General features: G+C 39.6%; 1 protein-coding gene across 1 annotated transcript in view; it reads left to right on the top strand.

The window, feature by feature from the left end:
• Positions 1-22,947, top strand: part of LOC140229351 (zinc finger MIZ domain-containing protein 1-like) — a 288,520-nt gene that overhangs the window by 244,523 nt on the left and 21,050 nt on the right. The window contains exon 6 of the mRNA XM_072309636.1: positions 15,872-16,025. Within this exon, the coding sequence (XP_072165737.1) occupies positions 15,872-16,025 (154 nt within the window). The remainder of the gene's footprint in view (positions 1-15,871; positions 16,026-22,947) is intronic.

A 22,947-nucleotide genomic window follows, 5' to 3' on the forward strand; every position in this document is an offset into this window, starting at 1 on the left:
CTTACTATGTATGCCTACTTGTTGCCCACCATAGAAAAGTAGACAAACAAAAAAAAAGGGTATTGAAGAAAAGTGAATCATATTCCCTCAAAATGAGTCACGGTCACGTCTTCCTCTGTATCCACTGTTTATATAACTTTCATAAGTTTCAAAGTTATGCCAAGGTAATCCTGATTCCGATACAACCCAGAATGCCCCTGGCAGTGCATGTCAAGGAATGAACAGCATCCAGTCAACACTGGGGCTCACAATGTAGGCCTACTTGTTGTCTGCCATAGAAAAGAAAGTAATTAGAACAAGAACAAAAAAAAGAAACAACTTTGATCCCTACAGATGGTACTGTAAAACCAGAAATTTTCACGGCATGAAACTTTCATGAGTTTTTGTGAGGAGCCAAAATTCATGAAAGTAAAATGCATGGGAAAATTGTTGTTGTTTGTTTGTCTTTTTGTTTACACTTTACGCTGAATGCCAGTGGCAATTTGTGATAGTTTATTGCCATGAATGTTTCTGATTTTACAGTACTCAAGACTCAATGTTAGCGGTGACCAGTTGCCACTAAAAATCAGTGTCAGGCCACAAAATTTATCTTTTGGTGGCCCAATCGGGCAAATAAGATTCAAAACAGATTGTTACTTTTGCTTTTATTTCAGATTTAAAAATTTTAGTGGCCTAAAGGACCACCAGTCAAAAAAGTTAGTGTTGAACCCTGGTACTGCATAAGTAGAAATTTTCACGGTATCGAAATTTTAGCACATTTTGCACAACCAGAAACTAGCACAAAAAATAAAAGCACGCAAATATTTTAGCTTGCCGTATGTTCCAGTAGCTGATGTCTTGATTCCACCGAATTAAAAACATGCGAAACTCTTCTTACCTGGCTGAGCTTGAAAAATTAGTCGCGCCAAAATATTCACTTGAACAGTACTTGAAAAGTGAATTTTATTCTCTCCTGATGAGTCACACATTACAATATCTTTTACTGCATATACCACACCTTCCTAAGTTTCAGAGTTCTGCAAGGCCAATCCTGATTTCGATGCAACCCAGAATACTGGTACCCCTGGCAGTACATGTTATGGAATTAATAGCATCCAGTAAACATTCAAAGACCAAAGAATAACACCTGTTTGTGCAACCATCATTATTGTACCAGGTGATATGTGAACTTGCCTGTCTCATTATAATCACCTTTCTTCGAATCTCTTTATATTTTCTTTGTCTCTCTCCTATGGGACCACTTGTTTATCTCTTTCTCCCTGTCCTTCACTCTTTCCCTTTCCCTTTCCCCCTCTTTCTCTCTATCTATCTATCCATCTATCTCTATCTATCTATTTCTATCTATCTATATCTATATATCTATCTATTTCTATCTATCTATATCTTTATATCTATCTATCTATTTCTATTTATTTCTATCGAACTGTCTATATCTATCTATCTATTCTATCTACTTTCTAACTGTCTATCTGTATCTATTCTATCTACTATTTATCTATATGTATCTATCTATCTTTTTATCTATCTATCTACTATTTATCTATATCTATCTATCTATCTTTTTATCTATCTATCTGTCTATATATCTATATATCTATCTATCTATCTCCCTCTATCTTCTTGTGATTTGTTCTGTCTTTTTGTCTTTGTTATCTCTTGTTTCTCTATGTCTGTATCTTTTTCATCCTGTCTGGCCGTCTTCTCTCTCTCTCTCTCTCTCTCTCTCTCTCTTTCTCTCTTCCTGTCACTTTCTGTGCCGATATCATCCTGTCTGGGCTAGGTATGTAGTTGACCTTTCGGCAGCCGTGCCTTGTTTTGTTTTCTTGTTTTTCCTGCCTTTCTGAAGGGGGACAAATAGATGGAATTTCTCTCAGGTATCGTGTATCTCCTTTCATTGTCGCACAATTTGTTCTGCCTAAGCTTGCATTTGACAGGGCACAATGACTATCGGGGTCTATCTGTAGCGTGTTTTCTTCCCCCAAGTTGTATTTAGGGTACACATGTAGCTGCAATTGTTTTTAGATGGAGGAGAGCTTTTCAGATGAAGTAGAAAGAGAGGGGGGCGTGGGGGGGGCAGGAGATAGGAGGAAAGGATAGGAGGGGAGGGGGAGGGAGGGGAGGGGAGGTAAGGGGGGAGATAGTAGAGAGAGAGAGAAGATACCAATATGAACAATTATTATACATGAACAGTACCCTTATTATTTGACATAGAACTATTTGGGGGGAGGGAGGGGGATGAAATATCCTCTTGGATTTGCCTTATTTTTATTTTGTGTTCATTAAAGAATTAGACTCGGAATAACTTGATAAATTAACCAAATGGGGCCTATGTGGGTGTGTACTATGCAGCATGGATCCTATTATAGGACATTTACAGTTCTTTACTTGCACCTGAATTAGTTGTTTGGCTAAATATGTATGGTTGGTTGCAAATAAGATTTTTTACAAGGCAATCCAAAACTGATTAAATCTTATGTGTAAATGGACCTTGAGTCACATCTTTTGATGCAACTAGCTTCAGATGATATCGTTGACTGCATCCTTGTATTAAAGAGTGTTATTTTTTCTGTATGTACGTCATCTCTGTAATCTGTATATTCCTGAGAAGAGTCGTATATTCTGATTACTTTTTTGAATGCATTAACTGCAGTAGATAATCAGTTTTTGATCACTCCCCCCCCCCCCCCTCGGATTTTATCAAGTGAAAAGTAATGAGAGCTGATATCTTTCTGCTGACGATATGGCATGATTATTGCGGAGTTTACCATTACTGCTGAGCTATAGACTGATGAGCTCCTAGACAAGTAACAAAATTATATGTAAGATATACAATACACTAAGTGATTTGCAAACAGATATCAATGTCAAATATTCCATAGTACCTATTAGATAGCTGACACATTAATATGTAAAACTATTTAAAAAGGTACAAAGCAGCACAGGGAAAATGGAGAATAGTTTTAATGCAAGCAAGAAGTGAATAATGCCACAAAGAGTATCTCTAGATTTTTGTTGTACAGTCACTCTTGTGTAGCTTTATAGGCCATCAATTAATGGGACTCCTTGGAATGAAGAGTGTGACAGGGTTTTTACCTTGATGCTCACAAACGCCTATTGTCTTTTCATTCTCCTTCTGATCAATGGCATTCTTGTGTAATTTGGCCAAGCATTGATTTTTCCTCTCTGTTAAAGCTGTGTGAATGTGTGTGTGTATGTCTGTGTCTATGTCTGTGTCTGTGTCTGTGTCTCTATCTGTGTGTGTGTGTGTGCGTGTGTGTCTTGTATTAGGCATCATTTGAATGAAATTGAATGAATATCATTGAGAAAAAAAAAAGTGTGCTTGCTGACAGCATGTCTTCTTTGTAATTGGCCACCATCCTTGATTTTACCTTCTGTTGAGCCAGAAATTGTCTGGCACTGTTTCATTCTGGACTCAGTCAGGGTATAAGTCCAGCCTCTGTTGCCATGGTTATTGAGGTCAGTGACCCAAGGACATTGCCTGTTCATGACGATGAAAGAAGACAAAAGACATCCTCAGGAGAGGCAAGATATTGAGTACTGAGTGAAAGTAAGGAGTGGGGGGGGGGGGTGGTGGAGGAAATATATAACTCTTAAGTGGGATGAGGGCAAGGCCGCTGCGACGATTAAGCAAGTGAAATGATTTTATTCTCTTCGCTGACATAAGTGTGGAAACAGGATGCACAGTGTGTTTACTTAGCATGTCCCTGACATTTGTACGTGTGAACGAGTGCGTTTGTGTTTCTTTGTGCCTGAAATGCTGTGTTGCTTGACAGTCAGGACTCACACACAGGAGAGGAAAGTGTGGCAGGACTAATCATGTATGGGTATTTAGCTATGATCCTGTTTGGGTTCGACTCATTATGAAGGAGGCCCTCGCCTGACAGACTGACTAAACTGAGTACATTTCATTGAAGGGGGTAGGGGATGGATGGGGGGGGGGGGGCAAGGAGGGGAAAGGGGAGGGTAGATTGGCAAGCAAATTCTTAGGGCTGAGCCGAGATGCACAAAGCAATTCAAGCAAGCTTCTGAAGCGCATTTAATCAAAGTGATTATGTCTTGGACTGATGCCCCAGTCAACTTGGTGTGGCATCGGTAAAAAGGCACATATGCAACCATTAGCGTGGGCTATCGAAGAAGCGAGCTGTGTTTCTCGTGATTAAACCCTGTTCAGAGCCCGCAATAAGGCCAGGTGTAGTGCTCCCCTACTTCAACTGTATCTGTATGTTTGATGGGTAAGACTAGGAGCTGCTGTCATTGCCATTCATTTCATTATGTTTTGTTGTAGGTATGAAAACTCTTCTTTCTTTTAATCTATTGTGATATTAGAAGTTGATCATTATTTTTTGTTTCAGTCATGGTAACTTAATAGTAGTTTAATTGGAAAAAAAAAATATATTTTCAATCAATCTGATTAATAAGTAACCAATATGATATTCTTTATCTTAAATTGGCAAACACACATGATGATACACAAACCAAGAAGGGCTCTTCCCATAGGATTTCATTATTGAGGAGTATGTGTTTGTAGGGCTCGCTTCATCTTCGGAACAGGAAGCGTAATTTCAGATTTGCATGGCCCATTCTGCTCAGCTCATTGTCCGACGTCTCTGTGACAGGAAGACATCGGTATCATCTAGAAGACATCAGGCCTACTTTCACCAGGTTCAGGGACTCTAACGCCGGATTACTAACTCTATTAGACGGCGGAGAGGGGGAGTTCATTAAGTGGGTGCATGGCGCTGTAATCTACGAGGTGTGTGGGATGGAATGGTAGGCAGCTTTGGGAATGGGATGCGGGGTGGCACATAATATTCTTTTGTCTTCCCAAGTCATTTGAGATGCACCACAGAAATGTGCGGCCACTACCGTGCGCTCGAGTCAAGAGTGCAGGTACGAGATTGTACGAGTGTCGGATGATGCAAGTTGGCTGGATTGTGTTGCCCTCTCTGTGGGTAGGGCAATTTCCAACAGGTTAATTTGTTAACCTGTAATTAGAACATCCAATCTATGTACATACAGTACTGTCCTTGTCTTGTGTGTCATTAATCTAATGGTAGATTAACTGATATGTCATATATGATATATATCAAATAATTTTTTTTAGGTGAACAGATATTGTATATTTCTCACTGATTTTTGATCATTTTAGAAATGTCTTCACACTTTAAATCTGATAAAGCACATTGAAATTCTCAACAAGTCTAAAATGCGCTATATAGAAAACTAGCTATCAGTATTATTGTTATATGAAATACATAACTACATGAGTATGTTATTTTTCAAAGGTCTGAGTAGCCTTCACCTCAAGACAAATATTTCCATTCAACTCATGACTAGAAGGTTGTACATGCATTGAAATACATGATTGAAACCATTGGTTGGATTTTAACAATTTTTTTTTGTCCGAAGTTTTCATGTAGATGAGATAATTCATTGGCTCTTAGAAATAGTTTTTGCTGGCATTAGCAAATTATGTATTTGCCCAGTTTCAATTGCCTCTGATTCAGTCTCATGTCTGTTACTCAGTGCATTCACCGAATTTGTTTCTCCTTAGCAAACACTTGGCTAGACAGTTTAAAGATTGAGTATGTTGCTATTAAAATGTATGAGCAGATTTTGAGAGAAATCACTTGATTGCTGCCAATAGAGTGAGGACTCATGTGATATAGTAATGATAATTATTACTGCTGAATATTCATTACACTGAATATTCATTTCCAGGCAGTGGCAGCTAGGCTTTGATTGTGTAGGTTTGTTTGTTTGTTTGTTTTTGTTTTGTTTTTTTGCCGTTTGCCGTTTGCCAACTGTACATGCTTCAAGCTTTCATTATGAAATAAAGGGGGAAAAAGAAGGCATTTTTTCTGCTGTTGCTTGATGAACACAGGCTGTTTTTGTCTCAGACCCATTTTCTCCCAATGCTACTTCAAAAAAGAACACTTTATAATGAAATTTCCAAACTATACATTCAAGTTGGTTTTTATAGAGTACAATCAACAGAATGGTAAAAAGTTTCATCAAAGTTGGAAATTCAGAGAAGGTTTACACATTTTTTTAGTTTTACTTATCTCACACACAACGATTCAGTGATTTGATGATGTCATTTTTTTTACAACTTCCACATTTGCTTGTGCATTGAAATGTGAAAATCATGGTTTTGGATAATTTAGCTAACTACAACCATCTCTTCATAAAAAGTCCCCATTGCTCACTTTTTACATAGAGACAGCTCCGACATTTTTACATGATATTGATTCAAAGGACATAAATTTTTCATTTTTTATATTAGTGCAAGGAAAGAAATTTTAGTGAAAATTCAGGTATATGGTGTCAGAATTAGGAGACTTGCAGATGACAGCATTATCTCAGCTAATTTGTGATTGTGTGATTGTGTTCAGTATGACTTAGTGGGAACAAATAAGATGGGGGTATTCCTCACCATTTGTACATAATACCCAAACTTGATAAAATTTACACCCTTTTGATTGGTAGGTTTTACTCTCAATATTAAGTCACTTCAAACATAGAACAGAATTTCACTTTAAAGGTCTCGTTTACCTTTTGGAGCAGTGATTTAAAAAAAATGTTACAGATTTCACATTTGATGCATATGTGTAGGTCAGTTGTATCACAGAACATCCTACCATATAACATTTTTCGCAATAAAGCCTAAAATATAAGGAGATATCACTATTTTTCTCAATAAACCATAACTGTAGATGTTTTAGTCTGGAAACATTTTTATTATAACTATTGTTCATATTTTGTGTATTCAACAATACTTTACAACAATTATATGGATTCATATTTTTACAGTGGTTGTTTTTATCCCTAACTCACATTTAGAGCTATTTGAAAGTACTAATGCTGGGTTTTTGTGTTTCATCTGCAATTGGTAAATTATGCCTTCAAGTCAGTTCAAACATAGGGCAGAATTTCACTTTAAGATTTGCCTGCCCCCATACCAAACTGTCTTCCAGTGGATGAAATGCACGTAGGACGCCAGCTCTTCACTTGGCTTGGAGTCTTCAGGTGCTGACATTCTGTCTGCCGTTCCATCCCTTTGCGATTGTCACCGCGTGAATGACATTCCGGTTTCCATGCACCCCGCCGCGTCACGCTCAAATCGGAATGCGTGGTTGTGTCATCTGCCCCCATGCGCTTGCGTGTCGCGTATGTGTGTACTAGCTGTATGTTTGTACATGCGTGTACATATATGTGTGTGTGTGTGTGTGTGTGTGTGTGTTTGTCTGTCCTTACGTGTGTGCGTGTGTGTGTCCTTACGTGTGTGCGTTCATGATATTGGTCGTGAAACTGAACTGTTGACGTCCATACTCAGAGCTGGCCGTTCCAGAGAGAAAACTCCCGCGGACAGGAAAAGAGATGGAGTGACAGTGTGGAATGGAGAGAGCAAAGGAACGATAGGTTTGCAGTGAATGAATAATGAATGGTTTATTCTGCTCTCTACCACAGTGAAAATCTTTTTTCATATGCCTTATCACATTGATGACCATATCCCTAATTAAAGGGGATAGGGGGCAGTTTAATGCAAAATCTCATCTGAATAAATTACAGTGAGCCACTTCACGTCTACATGTATAACTGCCAGCTCACTGATTTATGAGAAGAAAGACATGTAGTACTATTCTAGTAGCAGTGTATCTTATTCTAGTACTTCTGATATTTATACTGATGAATGAGTACTGTGTAGAGTGCTCATGATGCATTGTATCGGTGTGTGTTTATAGACTGAGCATGTAGAAGTCACATATGTATATCTTACTTGTAATTACTGGTATCGTTTGGTATCTTTATGGAACATTTGCACAAATCAGTTTCAACCTGCATGTTCTTCTTGAATGTTTTTCCCCCACAGCTCTAATAAGGGGACTTAAAGAATATATCCTTCACACACACACACACACACACACACACACACACAAATATGTATATGTTGATATATATTTTGATTGTTTCCAATTAAAATATGCAGCCATTTTATCAGACCTATTATTTTTCAAGATATCTTGCAAATGCAAACATAATTTCCAATGTTGCAATGTCGCTTTCATGATATGCAGTGTTTGACCTTTTCTACATCTATTTCTGTAGAAAGAAAAAAAAAAGTGCAGTGTTGCAGAGCACTGCAGAAAATCTCTGTGTTTTTCCCACCAAAATGTCTATCGATACACAATAGCCAGTGTGCATACAGCTTCACAATGCGTTAAGTAGACAATATTCTGTCAGACTCACTGAAAACTCATTTCCACTCTTGACTGTGAGAGGGAATTGTTGGACTGTAAAACGAGGAATGTTCGCATGCATTTTAATGTTGCGAATTTTGCGAGAACCGAGTTTCAAGAAATTAAAATGCCCACGAAAGATTTTGTCTACACTTTATGCATTGAATGTTAGAGGCAACTTGCGAAAATTTCATGCTGCGAAAGAAAAATGTATTGGCCCGAAATAAAGGGAAACTATTATAGCGATCCATTTTGAATCCTAGATGCCAGATTGGGCCACCAAAAGATAACCCTCTTGGAAATTTGGTGGCCCGACATCAATTTTTGGTGGCCATGAGCCATCATGCCACCGATATTGTCAATCCCTGCTTTAAGAGTTGTCCGGCAATGAGGATACTCACTACAAATTTAACAACGATATTCACGAAAAGTTAGGAAACTGCACTCTAATGTGCAAGCTTTTTGGCAATGCTTCAGGTTGGTTTTTCGATGCATTCCATTGCAACTTTCATTTTAGTGTCAGAAATTTTGTATAAAAATCATAATTTCTAGCTGATGGTATTTAATGAATGACAATTTCAACATCACCTGTCGCATCATACCAGAGGAACATCACCACAAAAAAAACAAACAAACAAACAAACAAAAAAGTGGTTAGTTTCTCATGAAGATGTCCCTAAGATTGTTTGCATACTGATCTTTTCTTTTAACTTGTTCCCCAATAAGTTTCTGACATCCCTGTGAACTTGGATCAGAATGTGTTAGGTTTCGTAGATTTTAGTTTTTGTTTTGTTCAGTTGTGGTTTTATTTCCTCTCTTCTTCTTCTTTTTTCTGGAGCAGTTTGCTGTAACCTTGCCAGCAATGCCAATGAGAGAGAAGACAGATGGAAAAGAAGGGGAATTTCCCTTGTTGGCATCTTTTGCTCTTTGTACCTGACTTGGTTGTCGAATCCAAGTTTTGTTTAGATAAAAATGTTTAGGTAAGCACACGAGTAGGCTCAATCCCCTCTGTATGTGTTGCATAGCACTGACGAAATATGTGCATTAACATTGTTAAATAGATTATTAAAGGGAAGTTGACTCCAAAATATACTGAGAATTAATCTGCCAGGTTCTCTTGCGAGCATCATGAAAGTAGAGGTGAAGTTTCAAAAGAATTTATTGCCAGGCACGACTTTCCTACTTCACAGTGATTCAAGCGTGGCCTACACTCACCGCATACTTCTGCATTGTTTGCGAGAACGTACTGCTGCTGTTACATCAGGGACAAGTGCGGCAATTCAAATTGCTTGAGCAATATTGCAGTTTGCTTCGGTTTGTGCCACTGAACTATGCATACATACATGTAGCACTGGAGCATGTGCATATGTAATCCCAACTCTAGACTGATTTTATAGATCTTTTATGCCATTTAAGTATGATATGCTCTGTATGAGGTGTGACACATTTGTTTGGAGGGTGTCAAAAATGAGTCCATATGTTTCGGAATGAATGTGAAAAAAAAAGTAGCGATTTGCATTAATGATCGCACAGTCCCTCCACTGTGACATGATAATCAACTCGATTGTGGTTGCTAATCAGGTGGAGATGAAGAAGAAAAAAAAAAAAAGAAGGAACAACAATCAAATATCAAGATGGTGTCGGCGTCTTCAGAGACTGCTATTAAACCATAAATTGCACAAACAACAACAAATGATGAATGATATCAATTGCAAAGATGGCATTACTACAATTAGGTTAACTATGCAGTGATATCTGTATCGTGAGGATAAAGAAGATTTGTCCTTTTCACTGCTCTCTTTCTTGTAGACAAGAAACTTTTTTTTCAGACTGATTCATGAGATATCGGCTAAAGATTGCTCTCTCCACGAGACAAGACTTGTATGTAGATCTGTAGAGACACTGATCACGATTAAATGTGTTTATCCTGCTTGCCAAATTGTACATCCTTCCTCCTTTGGATATATTTGTGTCAGTGTGTGTGTGTGTGTGTGGATGTGTGTCAGTCTGTCTGCCGGTATGTTTCTTTTTGTGTGCATGTGTGTCATGACGTGTAATTGGATGTAATTGGATGTATGGGACTTGGCATTTTAACATGAGCCGGTTTTGTGTTTAAAACAGTTGAACAGTGCCGTGTTGTGTTGATCTGTTTTGTTTGTTTGCTTTTTTCACCATCATTGTTAACATTATCATTCTGTAGCGTATACAGGGGAGAATGCTAAATGGGCACTTGATTTAGCGTTTCCACCGCTGCCAAAACTAAATATCCTTCCTCATGCTGGATTCCTTTTGCGCGTTCCCTGAAGTCTTGCCAAGAGTTCTAATTCCTTCTCGGCTTCAAGCCTGTCGCTTCCCCTTCTGCTTCCTGTGATATTGTGCCCCATCTCTCCTTAATTTGCCTTCTCGCTTCTGACAGCGTGTTGTGATCATGTGTACTGGGAGATGGATGCCCTGCCATTGACACTGAGGGTCCGTTCTTTTTGCTTCTCTATTCTTTCATTATTATTAAGTATTCTATCCCCAGCGCATTCTCTGTTGACAAAAATACACATTTTTCAGTTTGTTTTCATCAACATATTTTGGCATTTCTCGTGTGGCTAATTTCTTGTTATCGTTATTGATTGGGAGAACTTAAGGATTTATTAGAATTCCATTCTGACTGTCTTCTTGTTTTTGTGTTTTTTGTGTGTTGTAATTGCAGTATCTTGTTCTGATAGCTTCTCCATTCATGTATACGCATTATATTTTTGGTTGACTTGTTCCTGTTCACAGTAGGAAGGATAGAACTCTAAACCTTGACCAATTCCTGCGAAAATGATGTAGGCCTATAGCTGTCTGGCTTTGGCAAATTGTGTGTAGGTACTCATCAGTTTACTGCACTTCCAGCAGTTCTAGCTTGAATGTTCTCTCTTGAAGCAAGTGAAGAAAACTATCTCTATAAGTTTATGCAAGGACAGCAATGCAGATTTGAGGTACCTGCTTGCTAGGGCCTCGACAACACACAAAGTATTACTTGGCTACTGAAATGTAAGAGAACTCACCTGTACAGTAAATTGGTCACTTGCCTCTCTGCCCAACTTGGGCAAGTGAGATATATTATTTTATTATTCATTTGTCTATTTATTCATTTATTTTGTAGAACCTTGACAAATGTTACAGGCTGGCATATTTGGGGTCAGTCGAAAATAATATGAATTGCTGAGAAAGATTGTGACTTGGCTTGAGCAATCTGTGGCTCTGTTGAGAGGAGAAATTGCCACACACAAAATTTACAAGAGAAAAATTCATTCTAGGAAAGTTGAAGTTATGACACTAGAAAGTGAGCTGATATAACTGTAAAGTAATCGTGAAAGCAGACTGTTTGTTTGACTGATAGAGTTGTAGGAGTGATTCTGCCTATACGTAGCCTCACAAACCTTTGCATGATATGAATTCAGGATGATGAAAGCTGAAAGACTTCACAGTGAATCTTTTGTGGAAAATTTTTTGGGGTTGGTTTGTTGGGGAAAAAAGAAGTTCATGCTGTGTTTGGCCCTAAAGGGTGGAATACCAGTCAGATTTATGAATGTTCCTGTGTTTGGCTTAAAAAACCACCAGATTAATGCTCTTCTGTCACCACCGGAAATTTTGTTGTGTACTTGTTTCCAAGGTAGGAAGGATCAGAGTAGTCTCTTTTCCAGACTTTCCTTTTCATTTTATTCTTCTTCGTCTCTGTTGGTAAAGTCACGTCATGGTAGTACCAATTTCAATGGGATCATTGCATGGATGTTGCTGTGGTGAGTTGTATACAGAATAGCCGTACATTACAATAGGCCCGTTCACAAACAACGAAAATCGAAATTTCAATCGCGATCCAAATTTCGATTTTTTTTTTTTCGACCGTTCATACACAGGGAAAAATTGCACTTCGCAGCAAGGAAGGAATGATCAGTGGCCAAACTGCGCATGTGCGAATCTTGCATGACCGAAGACTGACCCCGCAGTCCCAATAGAGTTTCGCACGCGCTACGAACGATGGGACTAAAAATACCGATTTCCGAATCTCGATCGCGCTCATACACACGACGCTTGGCAAAATAATCGCGATTATTCTGAAAAATCGCACTAATAGTGCGAGTTGGATCGCGATAGGATCACGGTAATTAGTGAGATTTTTCTGTCCACACTGGAAAAAATTTCGAAATTTTGATCGCGATAAGAAAATCAATTTTTAAATCGCACTTTTTCCCTTGTGTGTGAACGGGCCTAATGTTAGCTGTATGCAGTGGTGTCTGTCCAGAAGCAGTTTCGCCCATGATATTGTGTTAATTGAATGGTAATTCACAAGTTTCTCCGGCAACAATTACTTTAATTTTGCAGCCTATTGTGCTTGCATGTAATGACCTGGGGAACAAAATCAACCCTTGTACCTATACATAATTATCTAGCTTCTGCTCTTTTCTCATGTACTCTTATGTCCTGTACCTCTTTCCCTTATTTATATAATATAAATCATTTTCTTCATGTATACACCCAAGCATAATGTTCTTGTGCATTTATGCAAGAATGGAACAGTCGGGGAAAAAAAAAAAAGACTGACGATGATGATAGCAGTATAGGTCAGAGTGACCACAAGGCATCTCCTTGTTGCCATACATTAAAACTCCTGGAGGAGAGTCTGCTCCTTTGTCACTCTGTCATCACACGCACTGTTGTCTTCAATCTAAGACCTGGGAGTAAGGCATCCCCCCTCATTCTCATTCTCTTCATGTATTCATCATCATATCACTATGCCTGGTATTCTGATATTGGGTTGAACCTTTGACTCCTTGTCGCCGTGGCAACATCATCATAATTCACACCTCCCCCTGGTTTGTCAGCCGTCCGTCCGGGTGTTGTGGGCACACAAGAAGGAGCCTATCTTGGCATATCAATTATGTTGGTATAGAGGAAAGGAGGGGGGAGGGGGGAGGGTTGATTGGGACTGAAAGGATGGAGATTGTGAACCTATAGTCGCAGATAACATTGCACTGTGCCTTCATTTTGAGTTGGTCTCTTTCGCCCTGCTGAGAAACGAGGTTACTCACTGAGCGGACTTTTGAAGTGCTTGGAAATGATCGTGTCTTTTATAGCAGAATTTCTGTTTGAGGCCAGTCATGGTTTGGCGGTTGAGGTCTTTGATGAATTCTGATTGTTGGTGTGCCTTCAAGCACCTTATGACTGAGAAATACACAGTTTGAAGGGGGTGGGAGTGGGATGGGGAGAGGGGGAACCCTTGTCCGGATAAAGTAGACCTCCTCGCCTACTGCCACCCGGAGTGGAATGGCAACGACAATTTTCCGCAGGAAGGCTTGTTTGCATACGTGTTTGTGTGTGCGTCATAGATCCCGCAAAAACAAGAAATGGCACATTGCCTTCGGTGCCAAGAGAGATGTAGTAAACAGTGTGGAGTTATCAAGTGGTTTCGTAATCTCAGGCAGTTGGCTATTTGTGCAGTCGGGTTATGCAGTCTATGTAGAGAGGTGCACTATATGCCCCGAGAGAACAGAGTAAAGAAAATATGTCAATTGCAATTTGTTAAGAATTGTCATCTTCAAGCTGAAGTACATAGGAAAATGTTCCTGATTAGAAAATGTGATACTAGTAGTAGTGACAAGCAAATCTTCATCCAACATCTGGTATTAAAAAGGATGGTCACAATTTTTTTAATAGGCCTGCCTCACCTATCTTGTCTTATAATTGACTGATCTGTAGTGTATTATTTTCTGCTGCTGTGTATGTCAGCCCTTTCCCTTTCTCTCTCTTACAGTACCTCTCTCTTAATCTCACTGTCTTTCTGTCGCTACATTTTCCAGTGTGCAAAGTCAATCATGTGAGTTTGCGTTATTTTATTATGTATCAGTATGGTACGCTTAAAAAAATATGACTAAAAGAAAGAAGCGTGTTTGTAGTGATGATGAAATGGTGCAGTTGAAATGCAAGAGCTGAATCAAAGCCACCAGATTCAATCATATTGCTCAGGTTTTAAGCTAATTGCAATCTGGTTTTATTACGAACTGTTGGTAGTTTGCTGATAGATGGAAAGATTATTTAGAGGGCAGTGTATAAGGTGCTCCAACTCGGTGATGAAAATAAAACCAGGTTAAGAAGAGGATATTGTATGGAAATTGCCTTTGAGCAGATGTCAGGGTACTCAGAAAATGCATTGAAAAGTGAATCATGTACACATTTTTTGTAATCGACTGCAAATCATCAGGTGTATGTGTGTGTATTTGTGTGTCTGTGTGTGTCTGTGTGTGTGGTGTGTGTGTGTTGAGTGGAGCAAAGAGAGACATAAGTGTGAAAGAAGGAAAGATAGAGAGACACACACACAAGAAAAGAGACAGGCATATAGTGAGAGAGATGGACAGATATTGTGCTCCAGTTAGTGCCCAATTGGTATTAAACATTCATCGTTATATTATGTGGAGATGCCGTTGCTACTTCGTATGAGTCCTTGGCAACCGGAAATGGGAGGAGTATAGTGGAGGGAGGATGAGAGATGGAGAGAGGAGTGTGCTAATGGAAGCATCATTGGAGCCTGCATTGTGGAGAAGTAGCCTCTAGAAAGCCCGATGGAGGTCACGGAGGTGGGAGACTACCGGGGATATCAATTGGCAGATAGATCGGCTATCATTTCTGTGAGAGCTGAGGATGATGGCTATCAACCACATGTGGCCCCCTCTTTAGTTGTCTTGAGTAGTGGCAGACAATCCAAGCACATGGTGAACAATATCAGGCTCAATGGAGATGGATGACTGTAGAATGTGTGTGCGTGTGTGTTTGTGGGTGTGTATGTGTGTGTTAGAGAGTGATAAAGGGTGTCTGTGATGCGTGAAAAAGATCTGGGAACCAGTTGCTGCCATGATGCAGTGTTCATATATTTGTGGTATGATAGTGATGATGATGATGATAATGATGATGAAGATGAGGTGATGTTGATGGTAATGGCTGTGATGATGATGATGATGATTGAGATGATGATGATGATGATGATGATGATGATGATGATGATGATGATGATGATGATGATGATGATGATGAAGAAGAAGATGAGGTGATGATGATTGTGATGGTAATGGTGGTGGTGGTGGTGGTAGTGGTAGTGATGATGATGATTTTGGAGGAAGTAGGAGGAGTATGTAGGAAGATATGTAGGAAAGAGGAAAAGAATGATGAGGGAAGATGGAGGTGGAAAATTTTTCACCAAGATGTTCCAGTCACTGTTAAGTCAGTATGACATCAACTGCTGAAGTGAATGTCACATTGTGTCTGTTTATTACAAAAGTTTACCCTTTGTACAATCATGTGTGTTCCAATCCCACTCATGTCGTCTAGGGCAGAACAATTGACCCTGTGTCTGAGTATTTTCTGAAGTGGGTCAGCTAACTACCTTACATTCAAAGCCTAATAGCCTGCCTACCCTCTTCTTAATAAGCCATTGCAATCTCATCAAAGTGTTTGGCAAGGGTCTCTGACAATCATATTCAGCTGGCTATTAACCGATCAATCACTGTACTGCACTTCGCTCATTCACATCATATGAGACCGCTCCCACTCATCTGTGTTCCCCCTTCAATCATTCCCAACAGTTCAACTGTCAGCGTGGTGCGAGGACCTGGGTCGTCTCCTCTTACTGAGACACCAGAAGAGCCAGGAAGGAGGCGAGTCGTCCGGTGGAGCGAATGCAAACTCCGCTTCAATGCACCAACAGATGCAAAAGAATCTTCCTCCAGTGCCGCACAGGTGGGTGCTATTAAAGATCGGGATTCCCCGCCCCAACCACACCCACAACACAATCTCTCCACCTCGCCTCTCAAACCTTCGGATCCTTGCGATAAGGATGACAGTCCAGGACCCCATTTCATAAAAAGTTGACATGATAGCAACTCTTGCTGGAATGGCAGTTGTCATGATGACGACAAGAATCCAGCTTCCTGATTGGCTGTTGCTGTGGGAAGGTGCCATTCCAGCAAGAGTTGCTATCCTACCATCTTTTATGGAACGGGGCCCAGGTTTTCTCTTTGCCAGTCATATGTGATCAAAATTTGGTCCTGTGATTCTCAACTCAAAGGATTTCCATATCAGTGACACACAGATTACATTGTCACACCACAAGCATTCTTCATAATGACTTAAATGATACTGTAGAATTTACTTTGTACAAAAGTGTAGTACTCTATCCATAGCAATCATCCTTACATGAATTGACAAACCGGTAAACAAGACCTTTTACTTGCTAATTTTCAATATTATTTGAAATAATTTCATAATTGAACAGACTACAGGCTTGCTATTTAAAGAAAACAAGAATAAAATCTGATACACTGTAATAACATTTGTATGTTATCTCAGAGAATCTACAAAATGGTGCAGCTGTTGTTAATGATTTAGGAAATTATTGGCACTGATTTGTAAAGGAATCTGCCACTGTTTCAAATAGATGTGTACAGAGATTGGCCATTTAGCCATTATAATGTTCACAAATCATATACAGTCTCAACACAATCTCTATTGAATTCAACCAAAATGTTCTTGAACAAGTAACCTCACTGTCCCGTTCAGTATTTATGAGCATGTCACATCCGTTCAAACAACTTTGGGGATCATTCTGTAAGATCAACTGGGTAGTACGCTAACAAATATTTCAGATTTGATAAGAGGGATGCAGGCAGGCATCTGTGCAGCATCTAGCAGGTGTTAGTTAGACAGGTGTACTGTGCACATGTTAGAACATAAGGATTACTACATGTACACATGGGATGTGTGATATATTTCCTAGAGAAGCGCCATCATGTGCTCAGGCACGTACATGGGCAGATCTGTTACAAAGTCCTGCTTGACAGTATTGAGAATTCCCTATTTAGGCCTGCAGTTGTGCAGTTTTAGTATCCCAATCCTCGAACAGAACACTGAATAGAGATGGGAACGTTTTTGAAATTAAGTGACAACTATTTTTGTATTATTTTCTTTTTATGGAAAATTATTGTGCTTGTGTGTATATCAACCCAACCCATGTGAGGACAATATAATTTTCAAAAGTCCTTGTTGCTAGTATGAATGCAATACCTTCCATATTTCCTTCTCACAAAATGGCTTGTATGTTTTATAGAGAAAACATCTTATTGCAGAATGTGTGATATGTGTGGCTGTTATGAACCATGAAGAATTAGAATGGAATATGAAATAAGATTATCTCAGTCCAAATCTGATCTAGAGTGCATTCCTGCAAACTTTCATTTGACCAAAGAAACCTCTGTACCAAAACATGATGTACACTGTATGTTTGTTTGCTTGGTTTTTTTTTTTTTTGTTGCAATTATTAATTTTCCAACTACAAGTAGCTCTCCCATAAATACATTAGGCTACAAGATTATGAAAAAACAGTTAAGGTCATTACCTTTTTAATACAAGCTTTTTGTGTTTATAAATTGATTTATGAAAACAATGTTTCCTGATGATATGGTTGTTGAGAGAATTTTTTTCTCTCTTGACCACAGTCACTTTTTTATACAGGTGAACATTGCTGGACTTTAAGGATGTATTTTACTATGGTGTAGATATGTGATCTCTTATTGGCATTGTGTGATTGTTTTGTTTTGTTTTGAAGAATGCTGTAGTCTTGTAACCAGCCAGTGAAGGCCATACATTCAGCGAACTAACATTTGCTTAGTGTCATTCCTGTTACTATAATGCGATATGACACGGTAAATACTCATTGTTCTAGACCCTGGAAAGTTGTTAAAATTGCACAAAGTCCGTAGGGTTTCCCCACCCAGTGTGTGAATAAACGCATGCTTTCCAGCTATCACCTCCATCAGAGAGCGGGCTCACATAGTTTGCTTCTCCTGTGAGGTTTTATTGACATAAGGAAGCGAAACTAAACCATTATACGCAGCGATATTTCATCTTTTACAAGCAGTTGCTCTCTCCCCTGCTATAGCTGGCTGAGTCAATGGTAGAGACGGCCAGTGTCACATTGAGGAAATCAAAACCTGGAGCAATAAAGTGATACGAACATTGATTGTAGACATGTTGGCATGTTATCACGATTCTTTGTGTCCTGTCCGGGGGATTTGAATGATGTTAAATCTCAACCAAGACTGGCAGGTATGCTTGTTAAGCCAGTGTGAATGGTGAGTGGCATATTTACTACAGTGCACGTAAGAAAGTTGTGGCGCATCCAGAGGTATTGTTGATGTTTGGACATTCATCAGGGAGCATTATCCCGTCCATAATGGTCCTCTCCCCAATCTTCACCACTCCCTCCCATCTAATCTTGATTTCCCCCCAGTCCCTCAATGCCCCTCCCCCTCCCCCCCCCCCCATCCCGAAAATGACTTGTGTGACGCACACACGGAGCACCTTGTACATGGCGCATCAAGGGCACTGTTGCAGACGTGGTAAAACATTCTAAAGATGACATTCCGTTGAAATAATCTCATTAACGGGCCGTATTGCCAGCGCTGGCTGAGATGGGGATTTTATCTGACTACCAGCTGCTACCTATCGCCCAGCCTTACTCTCTCCCTCTCGCTTGCTCTCTTCTGCAGTTTCCTTTCCTCCCTGGTTTGTCCTCCTCCCGTTATTTTCTGCCCTTCTTCCAAACCATCTGTTCATTTGACTCAACTTGTCTTTCCAGCTCCTCTGTCTGTGTCTCCCAGTCTATATCTTTCTTCTCTGTCACTACATTACATCTCTTTTTCGTGTTCTCTGTCTCTCTTTCTCTCTCTGTATCTCTCTTTCTTTGGACTCCTCTTGGTATCCCAGAGTTGGTGTTACATTCGTCTGGAGGTAGAAGGGAGATCCAAGCCAGTGATGCGTGGCCGTGTGCTCTCTCACGAGGTGCACTCAATTAGCCACGCTTCCGAGTCTTGCCCGAAAATTAGAATGCATACGTCGCAAATTGCGCACAGGAGTATGCTAAGCAGAATTCACAGTATTTCCCCGTGTGTCCGAGGGGCAATCCATCTTCCCAAGCAATCTCCGGGCTGGGACGGTTGGCTCATAACTTCGAACCACGAGCAGCCTCACTCAGCTCTGGAGGCATTCAGCAAAGACGATGCCCCGTCTGTGTCAACTTCTCATCACCAATCTGGCTGTAGACTTTAAAGAAAAAAAATCACTTCTGACTTGTTGCCATGGCAATCTCTTTTGTTCATGCCAGGAAATCTTGTCCAAATGTTTGTGATGGAAGATGCAGAGATGTATGCAACGTTGACACTTATTCCAGGTCATCAAGTAGTAAAGTGTAAAGCTTTATCATACACACTGATGATGTCTTCATAGGGAATCTCACCACTTCAGTAAAGAGCATAAAGGGCAAAGTGTCACAAGGAAATCTGTTTCTATTTTGCTTCTCATCTTGGTATGTTTTCAATTAACCAATTATCAAAAATATATATAGATATATTTTCTCTTGTCAAGAACTCAAAGCAACACAAGAGGATAGGGCTGAAATATCTTAGATATCAAGGAGGATAAAGATCCTGCTCTGTATGGATATCAATTTGTCTGTATCAATATCATTCAATATTTTCCATTTTTTTCTGTTCAAGTCATCATCTATTGAACCATATATGAAAAACTGCTATTTCACAGATCAATTTTGATGTGGACCCCCCACCCCCACCTTCTCCATGCTATCTTCTCCGTTCTTCTCTTTAACAATGGCATGTGTATCTTGGCTTAGCTGGATGGCACATTATAAACCTGTCCCCATCCTTGCATTGCACATGATGCTATCCTGTTCAAAGATGAATGGTTCTAGGTATTGTCCACTTGTGCCAATTTTAAAAAGGATGCAGATCTTTGTTGTAAGTTTGCTATTCACAACTTTGGTGAGAGATCATGCATACACATACAATTTGCTGTCATTCTTTTGTTATTTCAAGTTATGTTCATTTTGATGGACCAAATTCATGAGGTCTGCAAACACTCTGATCATAAAGTAAGGGGGACTCTGATCACAAAGTAATGGTACAATCTTAGGGTCTTAGTGACACGATAAGAAAACAGTCCACTTAAAATCAAATCTGTATTGTACTGATGCTTGCAACATGAATTGGCGGCATGCCTTTTCCAACCACCCCCCCCCCCCCAAAAAAAAAGAAGATAAAGAAATAAGAAAACCTTGAACTTCAATCAGAATCTCAACCCCAAAGTAAGTTATGGTGTTTAAGCATGCATCAACAGGTTAACTTTGGACTCTGAAGCCGTAATTTAAAATTTTGAGGTACGCATCAACATGTGAGGTATCACACATGTGAGAGATGAAGAGGGAGAGAGAGAGAGAATATCGGCAGGTATGTGGAAATACTCTTTCAGCCGTGCCGAGCATGACATTTATGAGAGGCATGCACACTCGTTTTATGTCCATGACGTGCTCTGTCGACAGATGAATAGACAGATTGATGTGTGGGGGCAAACAAGAGTAGTAGAAACGTGAACTTGAATAAACATTAGGAGAAAAAATGTACTTTCGTAACAGCGTAAAGCAGGTAAGGTCGGCTCGATTCATGTGTCGCGTTCGTGGACTTTACAGATGATGATTATATTCAAATGCACCAATTATCTTTATTGCAGCTCTCAGAATTTGCCTTTGATTGCGTATGTGTTTATATGATTTTTTTTTTTCTTTTTCATCAGAGGTAGCAAAGAAGAAGGTGATAAGTTCTAATTCTTAGGGCTGTAGTTTTGTTTGGTTATGTTTTATTTTTTCTCCAGGGGAACGGTTAAAAGAGTCCAAAATGTAGAGTGATAATGATTGATAAAAAGAAGGTAGTATTGAAAGGAGAGCTATAAAAGGAGCATGTTTGCACCGACAAAGGTAATTTCTCAACCCACTGACCAGCCAGTTCTTGGGGTGTTTTCCAAAGACGTACGCAAATATCCACCAGCATTTCTGCCATTTATTTTTGTCTTAATTGAAATTCAATTTCTGAGACCGGTATTAAAGATAGGCTCGACGACTTGGAGGGGTAGAAACGTAATGAGATTGTGGGCATCCGACATGGTATTGTGACGCGCGTAAGACAAAAATAAAATCCAATTTTCCAGCAGCGCCAAAGTCAGAAATTCAAGATATTTTTATCCCATTTATCCAGTTAGCCAGGCAGACCCATTATGGGAGAACAGGTCCTGAGGGAATACGTCCTCACTCAAAAAAAGAGGGAAAAAATGGGTTCTTTTCCCTCAGGCGGTATCTCCTCACTGGTGTAACGCCATAAAGGGCCCAACTTTGAGCAAAATGGATGGGGATATGATATATTCGTGGCCCTTGTGGTGCAATAGCACTCCTGAGCATACATGTTCATTTCCAATGCACATTCTTGTGCACTCCGTTTTTGTCAAAGTGTAGATTCTTGCTGTGATGATATAGTAAAGGATGAATATGTGGAAGATCTGTTAAATTCTATGAACCTTTCATTCTCCTCCTCTTCCACCTCTCTCATTGATGTTCTTCCTTTTCTTTGTTGTAGCAATTAACAATTAGAAAATGTTCCTTTTTTTAACCTTCCGTAAGATTTTGATCCAACTGAAGATGCTACTGAGTAGGTATGTAGTGAGCACTTTATAAATTCCACCTTCCCTTCTCAATGTCATTATTCCTTTGACTTGCCCAGCAGTTCTGTACAGCAACCATGTAATCTTTGTATGAGATTTGGTACCCATAATGTTTATTCATTGTGCATTTTATTAAGTGGGAGTGTTGTTCAGGTCTGTGCCAGATCTTTTCATTAATTATGTCTGTTTTGCCTGTACGACAAACAAGAGTGATATAAACAGGAGGTATGGCTGCCGCGTGATGTGTGTGCTAATGTTGGCCAGACTCGTTGCTCTGAGATTGGCACCTCTATCAACCGTCTTCTGTTGCCTAGCAACAGATGCTAGTGTGTCATACCTGATGATAAATTTACTTGTAAGGACTCTCCTGTTATGCATCAGCCATGGCAGTCAATAGCTGAATTAAAAAGTGTCGTGTTTGCCCAAAATAGGCCACCTGAGTGTAACCTTGCTACAGATATGAGCAGCATAACGGTATAAAACAAAATCATGAGGCTATGAGGCATGCTAGCTTAGTGACGTCTTTTCTGAGCAGCTGCATAGAGGACAAGATATGGCCCTATCTTGTGTGAATTCAACACAGTGGCCCTTTTTTTCTATTCCCACCAGGTCTTATGCTGTGATGGCATTTGAAGTATTTGTATCAAGTATGCAGGCCTACAATTGTATGTATGTACACTGTATGTATAAAATGTAAATTGACAGTACTTTTGTGTTGAGCAGTAAGAGGTGAAGGAACTCCTTCACTTTTACTTAATGCAATGCATAAAGGTTTTTGCCAGTCATTATCTAAACTACTTGTAGATTGGGCTACTTTTGATGATAAAACAACAGATTTGCTACTTGAAGTGGACTGCTGTGATGTTGTCAGGAATTGTTGGTTTATGCCATGAGGAGCATATTTTTTTCTTGAGGGAGTGGGTGTGAATCTTGGCTCGTTTGGTCCATTCATGGTGACGAGGGCGACTTTATTATTTTTTTTTATTTCTCACTCCCTCTTGCTATGTTCGGATGGCAGTGGGTCTGACTGTTGTCGTTGCGGGTCGGGGGATGAATCGAGGCGAGTGAATGACTTCCGTCTATCGGCACGGATGTGTTTTGA

This window comes from Diadema setosum, chromosome 5 (assembly GCF_964275005.1).
Source record: "Diadema setosum chromosome 5, eeDiaSeto1, whole genome shotgun sequence".
In the NCBI taxonomy this organism is placed as follows: Eukaryota; Metazoa; Echinodermata; class Echinoidea; order Diadematoida; family Diadematidae; genus Diadema; species Diadema setosum.